We start from the raw sequence: 18,300 nt of genomic DNA on the forward strand, positions 1-18,300 counted from the left end.
GACAAGGATAAGCGGTAGAAAATGAATGATTGAAGTTTGTACATAGCATGTTCATAAAACCCAAACTCGGTTTAATGCATAACTTTAACTTTCTTTTTTTTCAAATGTCTTTTTGCAAGAACAAGCACAACAAACATGACAAACAATAATAACAAAAAAAACAGCAATTTTGAATGCAATATATGACAAAGCTGTGCTGAGGCAATTCTGGTATGTAAATGAGTCATAAAAATAAACACCATCCATATCGTGCTGTTCCCGTGTGTGTAGGAGCCAAAGGCGTTGACATTCATTGTGGACGGCAGGGAAAGGCCATGAGAAAGATGAAACAAGGAGACAGGTAAAAAAAAACAAAAAAAGAACTATATATATATATATAGTAGGGTTGTTAAAGTTAACACGTTAATGGCGTTAACAGAAGTTAATGACATTAACGGCGGCAATTTTTGTTGACACACAATTAATGTGCGCTCCTCTGTTTGACCCTCGGCCCCCACCATAGTTTGATCGAAGTATGGTAGCCACAAGCTGGAACAAATATTGATGGGAAATGGAGAAAGAAAAGAGTATTTAGATTGGTAAAGTTAGCTTCAAAGCCCTGGCAGATGGCTCTTGTAGCAAGACCAAAGTTAGTTGTATCTACTGTTGCTGTGTTTGACTTATCACAGATTCCATGGCCTGCCAGAGACTGGAGCAGTGCAGGTATGGTTTTTATTGTCATATCCAGTGCTACCTTGGCATAAGAGTGGCCCAACTAACCAGTGCTTTTCACATTTTTACATCTCTCTGATGATTTTGGCATTGAACTGCCAGCTAAATTGGACTTCCATCTGCTATTGACGGGCTGTCAATGTGATGACGTGGCTGAAGTCCAGTGTTTTGCTAGCGTTAGCCATTTAGCATGGAACTACCACAATGATGCACATTAGCACTCAAAGTCATCAAATCTTACCTTTATGCATTCCCACATCGTATCAGCATTCGGGAGCAAGTATGAGGTGAAAGAAAAAGGGGTAAAATCCATCCAAATACATCCAAATCCATCCATACAGCCCTCTGTGTATCGGAGAACGGTGCGGCGGTGCGTTCAATGAACGTCGAAAAAGTAGGACAAATTGCAACTCGCATTAAACATTCAAAACGTTGGGATTTCGAATTAATAGTTACAGTATTGTAATAAAATAATATTTGCTGTACTATAATTATCAATTTCTATGTATTTTAATGTGTTTAAAAAGAGAAATAAAATTACATTGACAGTATGTTGTTCTTGGTCAGGGCGTAACAGCTCAATTATGTCCCACATGAGGGGGGATAAATTATTCTAGTAATTATTCTTGTGGTTGGCTAGATAGCTGACATTTTTAATTTATCAGCAGGGGAAACAGCAGGTTCCATTGTCCCTCAAGAGGCACAAAGACAGTACAGGCAGTCCTCGGGTTAAGGCCGAGTTCCGTTCCTCGATGATTGTGACGTAAGTTGAGTTTTAGACTAAGTGGGAACTAAATGAACTCGTAAGTCAGTCATGAAGGACACATAAAATACAGTCATGAAAAAATAAAAAAATGAAATGAAACCATAATAAAAGGAGAACCGTTCCTTACTTTGATCTTGCTACGTTGTGACTCTTTTGACGACTGCATCTGTCTCGCCGACATTTGTTAATGCTATAAAATGCATTTATTTTTCGTTATTTTTCCACTACCATTTTACAATAAAACATTACAGGAATCCCACTGTTAAAAATAGTGTTGAAAATATAAAACTTTCTTATGCATTTCAATCCATCCATTTTGTACTACAATGTGAGTGGCCAAAGTCAATGCCAACTGTCAAGAGTGTGAGTAATTATGATTATAATCTAATTATTAGTAATTATGATCCAGCTATAACAGTTAATGAGTGAAATAAAATAATATTGTTGGATTGCAGAGGGGTTCCCAATGTATTGGCTCGTAAGCGTCACCTGAAGGCCCTCCAGATTTCCTCGCGAGGTCGGACTCACACGAATAAGAAACACTGATTGCTTGTGACCAGAAAATGTCCATTAGCGCCATCCCTCGTCTTGCCTTGACAAAGACGACATTTCAGCACTGCGAGCGTTGAGCCAAAATGGCTGCCACGACGCTCCTTAGAGGCCGCTTGTCTTTTTTTTTTTTTTTTGCACGGTGAAAGGTGATTATGGATCATGGATCCGCAGAGCCGCGCTCGGAGTCACTAAGTCTCCCATGAGTTCAGGACTCTTCAGAGACCGCAAGGCTGAGACTTGAATCAGCGAGGGCTGCGTGCATCCAAGGTGGCGTCCCCAGGGGGCGTCCTCAAGGTGAATAAGCACCACGCCTGTCAAGACAGTGAGTGACAAGTTCAGACAGAGATATTCAAGCCATGAAGGAATCGTTCAAAACGCTCAAGTCTTGACTGAATCAAGTACCCGATTTGAGTTGATTCACAACTTTTCTGCTCTGTAAACCGAGTCACTCGTCTCTTTGGAGTTTTAAAACAAAGTTTACTCAGAATTCCCAGACTGTATGAAGCTATGTATTTTAGCAGTATAATGTTGAAATATTAAAGAAAAAAGCTATTTTTGCATTATGAGAGACAAACAAAACAACAAATGACGCTGTAATTTTTAGAAGGTTAGGTTGCTGAAAAAGTTCTAATGTTACGAGAATAAAGTCATAGTATTAAGAGAAAAAAAAGTCATATTCCAACAAGAATAAATGTCACAATTTTACAATAATATACTAGTAGTATTATGAGGGAAAATTCTATCATTTTAGTCTCAGAGAGTTGAAATATTAACAGAAAAATATGTAAAAGTCATAATATTAAGGAGAATTAAGTCAAAATATTAAGAGAAAACATTTGTAGATTAATGAGAAATTTATGAGAATTTTACATGATTAACCTGGTAATAATAAGAGGAAAGATGGCGTCATTTTAGGAGTATAAAGTTGAAAGATTCAACAAAAAAGATATTTAAAACAAATATAACAATGAATAAAGTTTTGGAATTTTTTGAAAATTCAGAAAAAGTTACAATGTCACAAGAATAAAGTCAAAATATTATCAGAGTAAAGACATCATTACAAGAATTGTTGAAATAGTTGGAAAATATAAAACAAAAAACAGAAATGGAAAAAAAGATGTAATAAATTAATAATAAACAAATTAATTAATCATGATTAATCAGCACACCACACTGTGTCTGAAATATGGCAATTGAGAGAAAAATAAATGGCAGGGCAGGATAATATACATACTGTATGTTTGTATGTATTAGCAACACCAAATTAACAAGAAATTCTAATCAAGTAAAAGCAAAATATATTTGCTTAACCTTGGTTCCTGGGGATGGGACCTGTTGTGCTCATTTTCAGGCCTTTGTATTGACTTGTGCAGTCCTATAGAGCAGCTACACACAATAACCCGCACATAAAGCTTTCTAGTTCTTCCAGAATCTGCACCTATTCCAGCTGGATTTTTTTGGATTTCTAAAATGGTTTGTTTTACTGTATGCCACCCTCCTCCGGACACGCCCACTCCACTGTGATTGGTCAAACTCCCAAACATAATGTTTGATGTTGGATGTTTGGAGTGTCCTTAAATGCATCTTGTAGTCTGGTCTGTCTAGTGACAATACGGAGGTGGACGAATGCGCTGCAGACGTGTTGGAGATACATATGAACTCTGCCCCCCCCCCCAATCACTTCATTGCACTACAGTAAACCTCGGATATATCGGATTCAATTGTTCCCACTGGTTTTGTCCGATATAAGCGAAATCCGTTATATGCGTATACCGGAAAATGTCCGTTTTACGCATATATCGGATTTATATCCGGTATATGCGTAAATCGGATTTTATCTGTTATAAAAAGGCACTTCCTTGACTATGTTTCCAATGTACCTGGCAACGCTGCAAACGCTGCAAATGATGTCGTATAGCGGCCTGTCACAATTTGGCGAATCTAATGGAAATTTAATGGAAATGCATTGGAACGGAACTGGAGATTTTGTCCGAAATAGGCGAAATCCGTTATAAAAAATCCGATATATGCAATTAATTTTTATTGGAAATGCATTACAGAAAAATTGGTTCTTTTTTATCTGTCCGTTGTGAGCGAATTTCCGATATATCTGAGTCTGATATATCCGAGGTTTACTGTACTTCATTGCACTATTGTACATATTACTGTTATATGTTGTTGCATTCATAGATCATACTGTTTATAATTTATATAATCTGCAATAGCCATACTATAGTCACTTAGTATATCCCTGTATATATCCACACTGTATCATAGTCACTTCATTGGAATACTGTACATATTACTGTTATTATATCACATCCATACTGTGCATACTGTTTAGAATCTGTATAATCTGCAATAGCTATATTACAGTTATTTTTATCCCTGTATATATCCTCACTGTATCATAGTCACAACCTGTTATAGTTTGTACATAGATCTGTCCATTTACAGCTCTATTCTATTTCTACATTTACCTACTACTAAGGTATTTATAAAATTGCACTTCTGGTTGGATGCTAACTGCATTTTGTTGTCCTGTACAAGTGACATGAGCAATAACAATAAAGTTGAATCTAATCTAATCTAATATGATATGTTGGATTTGCATTGCTGTTGTTACCAAAGAGTGGCAGACTCTGAGAGACTCTGTGAGGACCTCCACTGTGCCGGCATCCTGTCCATTTTTTTCTAAATATACTGTATTGCAGTACATAACTCCTTGGCACAGAGTATTCCAAAATACCAAAGTGTCCGATGCCTCCTGTCATTTTTCAGTATGCGTCCCTCGCTGGGCAACGTTTGGACACCTCTGACCTACTGTATGAAATCATGAACTATTTATTTTGACACAAGACGGCTGAGGTCAGATCTCTCAGGGACTTTTTGTACTTTGACATTTTATATTTAAGTGCTGCTTGGTACCTTGTGATGATGTCGACATCACGGACTGCTAGTCTGTAAGAGAAGAAAGAAATCATGCAATTATTTAATCATGTATGAAATATAATGTTGTTATTGTAGGATTGAAATAGCCAATCATTAACCTTAATGTGAACACAAGGGCGTGCATATGTGACGCTTTTTGTTTATCATTAGGTTTGTGACTGGGATGTTATTGGACCACATTAAGAAACAAACCAAATGTACTATGTATGTTGCGGTACCTTTTCTAGTGGGCTTGGACTGACTGGCAGCCACGGCGGTCAGGTCTGCAGGCAGACCCACGTACACGCCGCCATAGTTCCTGCATGGACAGGAAGTAAGGGTTAAAAACAAGGACAACTGCTAGCATGGGGATAAAGGGTGTTATCTATTCACAATTATAAGCATCAGCGACAGGAAGAGGCTACGTTTAATTGAGCGTCAAGTCTTAAAAGGTACCTTCTTTTCTCATCGTCTGCCAAGGGATCTTCTGTCCTGATTGAGAGAAGAAGCTTTTGTCAGCTGCAAGCCTTTCTCTAGTGCACTCCTGAGCTGGGATGCATTTGGAACAATTAGGCTTCATGCTCGCATTTAAAGGAAATTTTTTTCCTGGATGCATTGATTTCACATAGCAACATGGGAAGGAACACCCACACCTGAAAATACTTCCTAACTTACTGACAGAAAAAAAGAGTAGAAAAGACTAGAGGGTGTGTGACAATAGATAGCTCATCCAGTGACGACAGGAACAAATAAAACTAAAATAAATCACAGATACCTAACTAAGGTAATCATTTCGTAACCAATTCAAACAAATCCAACATCAAAATGTTCAGCTCACTCAGGAAAGGTGCGCTACCTATTCACGTTTTTCGAAATATTCCCACATTTTGTGTCATTTTGTATTTTCTGTGAAAATGTTTCCATTAGAAATCTTCTTTTTTCTCTTTGGGCTTTTCTCTTCAGGGGTCAACACAGCAAATCACCTCTCTCACATCAACTACCCTCATGTCCTCACATCCATAAACCTCCTTCCTATTTGGTCTTCCTCTACGCCAGGGGTCTCAAACTCAATTTACCCGGGCGCCACTGGAGCTAGGGTCTGGGCAAGGCTGGGCCGTATCAGGTTTTCAAAAAAAAAAAACGCATTTATTAAAAACAGAAAAATATACAAACTTTTTCAGTGCTTTGGTTCCGATTTTCTACAATAAAAGCTCTGATAAAACATTCCACTGTTCTCAAATATCTTAATTTTTATTTTTCTGCACAAAATAAGATGAAAATAAATAAAGAAATCAAGAATAAAGAAAATCAATCAATCAGTAATGAATAAATATAGTAATAATAATAATAAAACGGCAAATAATAAAAACTTAAGAAACCACATATAGTTGGGTAGACAAATGATTTTTTTCAGATTAAAATGAACAAAGCATTATTAGAGCCCTGTAGACATGACAAAACACGACTATAGTCACATTTATACTCTTTTTATTTACAACATATTGCGCAACTGCAGGGTCTTGAGACACATGCTAACTCGCAAACTAGAGAGCTAGCGACCTAAACGGTAGCCTTCAAGTTATTTCCTTTAAACTTAAATAGCCCAAAACTTACCACTTCCACACGGATAGGGAGGATAACAATTAACAGTTATTTAACCTTTAACATGAACATTAATCAAACGTAATAATTTTTTCTGGGTACATGATACCATACAGCATCCATATCAAACTTGCGCGGGCCGCACTAACATTAAACTTTCATATCAAGGCGGGGGCCTCAAACTAGTGTCCTGCGGGCCACATTTGGCCCGCGGGCCGCGTGTTTGAGACCCCTGCTCTACGCCTCCTACCCGGCAGCATCCTTCTATCAATACATTCCCTATCTCTCATCTGGACATGTCCCAACCATCTCAGTCTGGCCTCTCTGACTTTATCTCCAAGGCCTCTAACATCTAATGTCCCTCTGATGTACTCGTTCCTCATCCTATCCATCCTGGTCAGTCCCAATGAGAACCTCAGCATCCTCATCTCTGCTACCTCCAGTTCTGCTTCCTGTCTTTTCCTCAGTGGCACCGTATCTAGACCAAAACAACATGGCTGGTCTCACCACAGTTTTGTATACCTTTCCTTTCATTTTAGCTGAAACTCTTCTATCTCACATCACACCTGACACTTTTCTCCACCCGTTCCATCCTGCCTGCACACGCTTCTTCACCTCCTTTTCAGAGTCTCCATTGTTCTGAACTGTTGACCCCAAGTACCTGAAATTCTCCACCTTCTGTATCTCTTCTACCTGTAACCTCACTCTTCCACTTGGGTCCCTCTCATTCACACACATATACTTTGTCTTGCTGCGGCTAATCTTCATTCCTCTCCTTTCCATGTCAAACAGCTTTCTACCTTTTCCAGTCATAGTTCCAACATTCAAAGTCCCTACTCTCAGTTGTAAGTTCAAATTAGTAAAGGTTGTATAGCGCAGCAGTTAAGTGAGTGCCCAAATGCAGGCCCAGAGGTGTTGGATTCAATTCCCGCTCTGATCTCAAACCACCACTTTACTCTTACTTCTGTTCTACTTTTTAGCATATTTCCACAGCATTTCAGTCCAGCTTTGGCTTCCCAACGGCTCCTTTGGTCATTCAAAATTTTTATTTTCGTACCTTTTCAAAAGAATTACAGTTTCGTTTCAGCTTTTCAGCATTGCATCATCGGGTTCTTGTAGTTTTTGTGCAGTGCTAATCATTTATCACACTAAATTTTTGCCTTTCACAACTTGTAATACTACTTTAATATAGCCACACTTTGGACACCCCCTGGACTAAGCAGGAACTTGTCTTAATCCTCTTCCAAGTGTGCCACTTTTAATGACAACAGATAATACACTTTGGGGAGGTACTAGTTCCTTTAATGGTGTGTTTCATAGAATCTCTGGGTGTGAGTACATATGTGTGTGTATATGTGTGTGTGTGTGTACATGTGTGTGTGTTTGATGTTTTTTTGCTGTGTAGTACAGTCTCAACACACTGCAGTCAGCTCTCATGAGTCCTGCTCCGCTCTGATGTTTATCAAGGAGCACACACACACACACACACACATACACAAACATATATGTGCACGCTAAAATGATTCCAGGAAACGTGCAGCTCCTCCCTTGGCTTTGATAAACATTGTCTATTAAAAGCAAAAGGACATGCTGCCCTCTCAGTACGATACACTAAACAGGAGGAGGAAAAACCATCTTTCATGGTCACAAATTCATCTGTTTATTTCCATCTGCCATTTGATGCTTTAATTAAGCGGGGCATGTGATAGATAAATGATTAGAAATGCGTTTATGAGTCAGGGCAGATGTTTTTCCACACGTGACAGCATTGGATCTAATGATTAAGGTTGACTTTTGCTTGTTTATGTGACAGATACTGCATTTCACCATGAGACATGCCGTAAAAGACAATATTAGTAGAGCTAAACTGCGACTGCACCGTCCCATCATAAAAAGTATGTCATATGATGGTAAAAATTATCTGTTACAAGGCAGATTTTTGCAAGTGAGTGAGTGAAAACAGTAGCAATATACTTGCAAAAGCATGCAGATGGTACTGGGGGTGAAGGATGAATGATGTACTTACACATCTTTGGAGGCTTCGGCTGGCCCTGAAAGTGGAGAAGGAGGAGAAGAGGAAAAAGCATTTATTTTGCAATTCAACCAGTCGATCATAGATCCCACCCGCTCCCTTTTTGATGGATTCATATACCTGCTTTTCATTACACTTGACTGATAACATTCATAAAACCTTCACAAAATATATAAATTGGCCATAAAATAAACACATTTTTAATTCAATTTAACAATTAACAAATATTTTAAATCCAGTGAAATTTAATGTATATTCATTCAATACCAAAAACGTATTTATAATTTTTTTTTTAAATTGTGCTGTGTATGTTGTAGTATAGTTCACAAAACAAAATATTTGTGTGAGAGTGAAAGTTCTGTGAGAACAGGGGTCCCAAACACGCGGCCCGCGGGCCAAATGTGGCCCGCAGGACACTAGTTTGAGGCCCCCGCCTTGATATGAAAGTTTAATGTTAGTGCGGCCCGCGCAAGTTTGATATGGATGCTGTATGGTATCATGTACCCAGAAAAAATGATTACGTTTGATTCATGTTCATGTTAAAGGTTAAATAACTGTTAATAGTTATCCTCCCTATCCGTGTGGAAGTGGTAAGTTTTTGGCTATTTAAGTTTAAAGGAAATAACTTGAAGGCTACCGTTTAGGTCGCTAGCTCTCTAGTTTGCGAGTTAGCATGTGTCTCAAGACCCTGCAGTTGCGCAATATGTTGTAAATAAAAAGAGTATAAATGTGACTATAGTCGTGTTTTGTCATGTCTACAGGGCTCTAATAATGCTTTGTTCATTTTAATCTGAAAAAAATAATTTGTCTACCCACCAACTATATGTGGTTTCTTAAGTTTTTATTATTTGCCGTTTTATTATTATTATTATTATTATATTTATTTATTTATTACTGATTGATTGATTTTCTTTATTCTTGATTTGTTTATTTATTTTTCATCTTATTTGTGTTGAAAAATAAAAATTAAGATATTTGAGAACAGTGGAATGTTTTATCAGAGCTTTACTTGTAGAAAATTGGAACCAAAGCAAAGTTTTTTCATTTTTCTGTTTTTAATAAATGCGTTTTTTTTTTTTTTGGAAAACCTGATGCGGCCCAGCCTCGCCCAGACCCTAGCTCCAGTGGCCCCCAGGTAAATTGATTTTGAGACCCCTGTGTTAGAAAGTATATTTTCACAAAAAGCTGGTATTCTCCCTTTTCTTGTCAGGAACTGATATTTTGCTAAAACTTACCTACTGCTGATTACTAAAGAACAGAAAAAGGTAAAAACAAACCTGATGAGAGTCTAAGCTTTCTTTTGGTAATTTCCATATTTATGTAGCCACGGAACTCAATTATTGTATCTTGAAAGATCAGTCCAAATTGTCTACACTGGCCAGTACTGAAGGGGTTGAGTTGTGGGTTGTGGGTTGAGTTGAGTTAATAAATCCTGGCTCACCAAACCAACCACGACTACCCTTCTGCCGAGATCCATCATCAGTGCATCACTGTAACCTTTCAGGATACACGGCTACAAATGACAACAATAAACACATGCTAACACAAAGTGTTTTACTCCACAGTCTCCACTTTGCTGTGGAGTTCCTTTTTCTCACTGCCCTCAATCTCCTTTTGGATAAAATGTGAGTACAAGACCCTTATTCTCCTCCATTGGTGTTAGCATGTCTCATTAATGCACTGTAGTTTTTGCAGTTTCCCAAACGACAAAGCCGAGGCAGCATGAAACGTAACAGGGTCCATGAGTTTAAAAAACAACGACCCAGCACTTTTAATGTCACCAGAAACCTGGCCTGGAGGTGATTTAGGGATGTTCTGAGGAGGCAGAGACCTTGTTGACCTTGGAGTAAATCTCTTGATGTTAGTTCCAGTGGATTGGATAAGGGTGGTTATCAGTCATATAGGACAGCACCATTGTCACTACCCGATATATTGTTATAGCACCAAGGCTACAATACTTATGCAGTTATCGTTGGAAAAATACCACACAAGAAGAGTAACTCAGCGTATTACACTGGAGACTCTGCATTAGTTGTAAAAGTGTGTCATTTCCTTCTTTGCGTCAAGAAAGACGCTTGAAGTCTGCTGACATGACACAGGGGCCCATTCATCGGCAAACAAAAGCTCATTCACGTCCGAGGGATTGTATCTGCGTAAGTAAGATGGAGGATGAGCCGTACTGTGTGTGCTGAAGCGGTCACTTGAGTTCGCCAGGGGGGCAGCGGGGAGTCGGGCGGGGGTGCCGCGCGTGACTCGGCCGTGCTGCTTCCTGAATGATGCGTGATTCGACACGTTGGTGCAAGTCAACAACTTGAATCTGGAATCCACAGAACCTGTCCTGGATGTTTGGAGGAAGTGAAGCATCTTTCGTGGTAGGCGTCTGTTAGGGCCCTAGGATTTCCATGTTCATAGAATCGTGGACTTGGCCAATAAAAACTGAATTGACTTTGAAATGCAGAATCTGACATTATGTGAATGAAATGCTGTCATTGGAAGGAGAAGGAAGGTTGGTGTGGGGTGGTATTCCCCGGCAGACCGCTCAATCTCATCACAAATACGAACACGCCCCCTTCCCAAACTAAACATCTTGAAATGGCCAACAGAAACACAGGCAAAACTTGGGGGAAGACTCTTATTGAGTGTGAATGGAAGCTAGTGGGATCAGCTTAGTTTAGCAGAGCATGCTATGTGCATATGACTACATTTTCACTGTGTTGTCGCCGTTTTAACAGAAGCAAGCGCTTTACAATGCTTGCTGCAAGTTGTGACTGAGTCTACAGTCAACAGACATTGTCAACATACAGAAGACACTTTCGGCCTTCAAAATAAGAGCACTGTTTGCCAGATCTTGTCTACTTGTGTCAACAAAATAAGGGTATCTTACATTCATAAGTTGACATTGCATTGGTGACTACATCTTCCTTAAGCACAAGCACGGGCATTACAGTTTGTTGAAGATTTTGTAGCATTGGGCTCTAATTTCGTGGCGCACCCCACGCAGTGCTACTTTTGTCCAGCGCACCATTGTTCAATTCAGTTGCAATTAGTAGAAAATGTGTGTGAATTCTGAAACGGAATTGTAGAAATGTCCCTGAGATGTGTTGAAATCTAGTCCTCGTTGAGCAAGCTACCATCAGGTTGGGAGACGACCACTCTTCACCCTGAGCCATGTCACCGTGCGCCAGAGCGGAATGACGGGGGAGGCATTGAAATTCATTTTTAATGGGAAACCTGTCACATATTGTGTATTTTTAGGAAAGTTCTAACAGACCACAGAACCGAGCTGAACATTTTGATGATTAGAAATTATTTGGCGCCATAGAGTTTGCGTAGATTTTGCAATCGACACTCGGAATTGAGCTTCAAAAGATGTCCTCCAGTGTTCTTTGTTCACTGTGTGACCGGACAGTTTTTTGTTGAATTAATCAGCTACTTCCATCACGCTTAGCGGACTCATTTGTGGAAAATTTGTCATCCCAAACCGTACCTTAGCCAACAGAACTGCACATAGAACTTTTTTGACACCTTCCTGTACATTTGAATGTAAAACCACTTTGCAGCAGATAAAGTATTTCTACGAATGGCCAGCGAGTGAAAATGAAAGAAAATGATCAATAGTTAGCAGACTTTTTTGCTTTCAGCTTCCTTGGAGGAAGATTTTTCACGTTACACATAAAACACAACGCTAAACAATACAAGGCCCTGACCTCGTCACCACCTGCTACGCTCCCACCTAATTACCATTGATTCAATTACCCTAACTCAACAGAATTGCACTTTCACTCCTGGAAAAATGCTCATTTCCAACCCCGAGTAGACCCGAACCCAGTTTTAGATCAATACTTGGTGAATAGCATAACCTCCTTGACCACTCCAGACGATGGTACATTCCATGCAGCTGGCTGAGGCCGATGGGAACGGCTGATCCAAAGTCCTGAGGCATGAAGCAGCTTTCAATTTTGTTTTCCTCAAGGTTGTTCAGATTGTGTTTTTTTTTGTTGTTGTTGTTCAATCACCCAACTCTCTGGATGTACAGTAAACCCACGTTATTGCGGTTAATTGGTTCCAGACTCGGCCGTCATAAGTGAATTTCCGCAAACAGGATGAATTATTTACGCATAAATCAATCAGGGGTGTCCAAAGTGTGGCCCATGGATATTTTTTATTGCAAACAGCATTATTCATTCATTCATTTTCTACCGCTTATCCTCACGAGGGTCACGGGGAGTGCTGGAGCCTATCCCAGCAAACAGCATTATTCAACAAGAAAATTGCAAAAATAGGAGTGCTAATGGCAAGTATTTCTCAGATGTTGTACCATGTTTACAAGCTAATCGCTGATGCTATATTCATTAGCATCTCAACACGTGTCACATGTTCATTCCACCACAGGAGGTATGTTATGTTACACATATCCGTATTGGCTGATATTGGTATTGGAAATTGAGAGTTGGACAATATCGGCATATTGGTTATTGGCAAAAAAGCCAATTTCAGACATCCCTACAATATGGGGGTGGGGGGGGGGGGGGTTGGCGGATATTGTAAAATTGCTTGACACACTTTTTCAACACTTTTTCTGAATTCTTATATTCTTATATTTATATTCTTATATTTGTATTTGAATTTGAAAATGCTAAATTTAGGCCAAATTTGCTTCAATGTGCACATTTTTGTAGTAATAATAGCCTGTAGTCAACTACAAAAGAGCAATCATTTATTCATGAATATATTTTCTTAAACCTGGATAGAGTGAAGCCTCGGAATTGCAATGTGGCAAGGCTGTATGACTGTACAGCGCCAAATAACCACAAATGGAATCTGGAGGCACTTGAAGCATGGAGCAAGTCGAGAAGTTTACTTGAGGGAAAGTTTTTCATGTTTTGAAAGTGCTTAAAATTGTTACCAGCTTCTGAAATTGTGTTTTGGTATCAGCTGGAAACCGATCATGAAAATGATGACATTGTTGAAATGTATCACTGTGTGTGCAGTGATGGCCAATGTGGGTCAGCGCTCGTCGTTGAGGGGTGATAGCGGTTCCCGCAGCCATACCAGTTGGGAAGCACTGATAAAGATGATTCGTATTCATTCATGAAAGACACACACACACACACACGTTGATAACTCAGGGTAACCCCTCACAACACACTTCATTTACATTCTCATCACCTTCCAGTTTGGTGCAGACATGCTCACATATACACTCATATTCCTAAAAAAAACACTCACCCCCTCCTGAGGTGCTGGCGGCCGACGAATTCCCACAACCCATTTTTGCATCCACGCAGCCACGGTCCCCACGTCAGACGCCCGACGAGGAGAAGGAAGATGATGAGCAACACATCGGGAGGAGATGAGGGAAGGTCAAGGAAGCGTCTTGCGGAGAGCGAGGCGGGGAGCACACAGAAAGGGGCTTTTATATACACACAGGGTGGGGTGGGGGGGGGTAGATACGAGAGAGAAAGATGCTTCACATGATTTCCTTACACCCTGACATGGTTGCCATAGAAACCAGCGAGGTGGGGGTGGGCTGTGGCGAGACCTAACCAATAGGAAGGCTTCTTTGTATTATTATGTTGTACAATCATTTACAGCACGTTGAGACTTAAAGATAAATAAACGTCTACTGGACAGACCGACACCATAACGGCAGATGTTGTCTGGAGAGGCGGAGTTATCCAGATTTTTTTATTTGCCCACAGCACGTTCTAAAAAATATAATTTAACAAGAAAACTTGGGGGGATGCACAAATTGAAAAATCATCAGTAATTTTCAAGAATAAAGTCAAAATATTATGGCAAATAATTTGTAAACTAATAAACATCACAAATAAAACAATGTAATATTATCAGGTTAAATAACATCATTTTAGTGACATAAAGTTGAAATATTAAATATTTTTTTTTTTTTTAAAGTTGACAACAAATAAAGTTGTAATTTGGAAAATTAGGTTGGAGAAAAAAGTTATCAAAGTATTAGTCGAAATATTATTATTATGAGATTGGGATGCTCCGATCGATTGGCCACCGTTTGGTATCTGTCATTAGCAGTATCGATATTGGTCTTTAACTCACGCTTTGATACGCTTTAATACTCATTGATAAGCTTTGGTGCGCTTATCACACTTTAAATAACGCTCTGATACGATTACCAAGCTCTCTTGTGCATTGATAGGCTCTGTTAAGATCTGTTATGCCATGGAAAATTTCGAGATCCCGACTGCATCCCGCCCCTGATCCAGAGCATATTGTAGCGTCGTTGCCGACGCTATGGAAATTACACGACTGCGATCGCTGACAAGCTTTTTATTGCACAACAATAATACTGGCTACTGTCAGCCGTAACCACGCCGTTGCAACCACCGCCAGCTACACAACAGTACTTCCTCCACCAGACACGCCCCCACCCCTGGTGCATTCACAGTCACCCGGAACAGTCAGACACCCAAGAGCACAAAGTCAACATGAAAACGTCAGGGTCGCTACAATATATAAAGATGCAGCAGATCCATTGATCATTTGAACCAAGCTCTGTTAAGCTTTCCTACGCTTTGAGCAAAACTTTGATAAGCTTTGTGACGCTTTGATAAGCTTTAATACGCTCCCCCCACTTTACGCAATTCGTGACAGATCGCCTCAAATTTTTAAACAGTTTAAAAAATGTTGGCGCTCTTGCCGAATGTCCCAAATTGCTCAAACCTTTCTTACGCTGTATTACGGTCTTTATGCTTTCATTAAGCTTTGTTACGCTTTGCCGCCGCTTTGCTCGCCGATTTAATTCGCCATCGATTCGGCGTCAGTGTGAACGTAGCATAAAGGACAAAAACCACCAACAGCAGAAAAGGAAAAAAATATATTTTAAATTTAAATTAAGAATATCTAATGATGAAAAAAAAGTTGTAATTTGATGAGAATGAACTTGAAATATTATGAGGATTATCAAAGGAAAAATAAATTTTGTCAAAGTTTCAAATATTATGGGAAACAAAATAAACAATGAATAAAGTTGTAATTTAGATTGGGGGAAGTTATGTAAGTATATGTATAAGTATAAATATTATTGCAAGGAGAAAATTTACATGAAAAAAACTTTTTTTAAAGTTGTAATATGAGAAACAAATAAAATTCCTGAACACATTTCTGAAAAATCACGTTGGGTAAAACATTATAATAATATGGGAGTAACGTCATAATATTTTGAAAAGAAAAGCAAAAATTTTGAAAGATTATTGAAGAAGAAATATTTGAAAAAAAAGCACAAATTGTGTTCTGACTTCGTCGATCTCCTGCTGCCTGTCTGCCACCTGTTGCCGTGCACGGCGCTCCCTGCAGAGGCGGCGCCTTCCGGAGCGCACCTGGTGCCAATTAGAGCCATGGCCTTCATAAGCTGGTCGTCTTCAGCAGCTCAGTGCCAGATTGTTCCCTGTCACTCGCCTGCTTTCCCTTGCATTGTCTATTCTTGCTATGCATGACTTTGTGGTGGTACAGGATGTGCAAATATACTAATACTATGTCCCTCGAGTTTAGGAGCAAATTGACCCTGCCTTGTTCGTTCCTTTCATTTGTGAGAAAAAGGCACTCTGTCGCATGAGATGTTCCAGGCAGGCTTCACTACACATACTAAAACAAAGCTACAGACATAAGCACTCTAAGTTTGATCATTTAGTCTTTCTTCAACACATGGGCTAGCCTAGCGTGATGTTGCACTTCAAATGTGAGTCTAATCTTTCTTAGCTATGCTAATGTTGCTAACATTTGTGTCCTTCTGTCCCACTCCTTAATGTTATGTTGTTGTATGTGATGCAGTCATCCATTGTTTTTCGCTGTTAATTGGTTACGGAGCCGACCATGATGAGTGAATTTCTGCAAAGTAGAGCCCTCGAGACATGAAATAACACCCCTATAGTCACTTTCACACTCATATTACCCAAAATCACAAGAAAAAATAAGACATAGTATACTGTAGACCTGGGTTTGATCTCTGTGTGGAGTTTGCATGTTCTCCTCCTCCGCATTCGTTTTCTCCGGTTTCCTCCCACAATCCAAAAACATTCACGCACGACAATTCAACTTTCATCTTTATTATTCTGATTACAGATAAATGAATTCAGCAGCAAGATGCCATATCCATAACCAAAGTTCTATGTTCACTTGTAGCGGCTGGTTATGGACAAAATCGATTGTTTGATGTCTTTGCATCCTGAAGTCCACTATAAAAATGCCTATTTCTGCAGTTCCATCTGTTCAACTGTTATTTCATGATGAATTGGAAAATGTGCCCATTGCTGAAACCTTTTAAATATGTTGCCTTGACTTCGGCTGCATTGTCTTTTTAAAGTAATATTTTTCATTTCTTGATGTTTGATAGCAAATGCTAACTGGATGTAATATGTGAAGTGTGTGACTAATGGATGCTATGCAGCCTTGACTGACTCAGGCTATGCACGCAACTATTGAGGAATTACGTGTAATTATCTTTATTGCCATTTGGAAGTGAGTTGTCAATTATTGAATGATATCAACTACTTGAATGTGAAATTATTAGTATTTAGTTTAGTGGTGTGAAAGTTAGCTGGTTAGATTGTCTATATATATTGTATAGATATATATTTTAAATATACTTTAAGAGCTGTTAAGTTTGAGCACTTTCGAGCCTGATCTTTTGTCTCTGCAGGAAGCAGCTGATTGGCCCCACCCCTTCTTGAAGCAATATAAACATTGGGAGAGTCACATGATAAGTGAGTACTTCCGGCGGAGGCTATTGTCTCATCAATGTAACATTACTGACACCTAGTGACCCAAAGAAATACTACATGTCATCGCAACATCTTCCACTGCATTATGGAAAACAATGTTTGGTTACGTGTGTATTTTTTGAGTAATAATAGGCCACATTCAAGCACAAAACATAAATGATTTATAAATAGGAGGTGCAAGATGGGGTGATGAGGTGGGTTTCGGGGGAAATAATGAAGTATTTTCCTCGTACAAGCAGCTGATACCGCCTGACTCTTTCCCCTAGTTCAGGCGAAACGCATCTGAGTTTAAAATGAGATTATTCCATATGCACTATGCACATCTTTATATTGACTTATGCCAGCAAACACCTGATTGTCTAAGTCATCAGACTCTCAAGCACAAGCGATTAATGAAGCAATTAAAGCGCAAGTAGACCACTGGGGAGGAAGCAGGGAGCGGAAGAGGGAGGCTCATGCCCAGGCTGGGGGAAGGCTGCTTGTCAGGGCTTGTCTGCTTTACAAAGATCTACGTACAGCATTACCGGTAGGATATAACAATCAGGCGTGCATCTCAATGATTATTTACACAAAGCAACCATTTCTGGCCTTGAAAATGACGACCTCCAGGAAATGTGGAACTGTCGAAAAACAAGGCGGATATCCTGAATGAACTTAACATTTTAATGTTGGAATAGTTTAAATATGGTTAATAAATGTGGAAGCAGTGAGTGGAACAAGTTGGATGCATTGGTTCCTTTTGCCGCTTGAGGCCGCTGTTTACAAGTTTAATGCGGAGGCTTCGTCTATAACTCGCTTTCCCAAAATTAACTAGACATAAAACTATATATATATTGATTTAAGGTGTGTATATTAAGGTTTCTTGTAAACGTAAATCATATTTTGTTCATATTTTAAGGCTAAAATTATGCTCTCCAGTCCCACCTTTAACCTCAACAACATTCGGTTCC

General features: G+C 39.3%; 1 protein-coding gene across 1 annotated transcript; it reads right to left on the minus strand.

The window, feature by feature from the left end:
• Positions 1 to 1,202: 1,202 nt before the first annotated feature.
• LOC131131587 (overexpressed in colon carcinoma 1 protein homolog) lies at positions 1,203 to 14,013 on the minus strand. Its single transcript, XM_058076417.1, has 6 exons — positions 13,824 to 14,013; positions 8,589 to 8,613; positions 5,417 to 5,452; positions 5,200 to 5,279; positions 4,958 to 4,990; positions 1,203 to 2,340 (listed from the first exon to the last, which is right to left on the minus strand). The coding sequence occupies exons 1-5, from the start codon at positions 13,864 to 13,866 to the stop codon at positions 4,986 to 4,988; spliced, it is 189 nt and encodes a 62-aa protein (XP_057932400.1). The 5' UTR covers positions 13,867 to 14,013; the 3' UTR covers positions 1,203 to 2,340; positions 4,958 to 4,985.
• Between the last annotated feature and the right edge of the window lie 4,287 nt (positions 14,014 to 18,300).

Source organism: Doryrhamphus excisus, chromosome 6, assembly GCF_030265055.1.
Source record: "Doryrhamphus excisus isolate RoL2022-K1 chromosome 6, RoL_Dexc_1.0, whole genome shotgun sequence".
Classification (NCBI taxonomy): Eukaryota; Metazoa; Chordata; class Actinopteri; order Syngnathiformes; family Syngnathidae; genus Doryrhamphus; species Doryrhamphus excisus.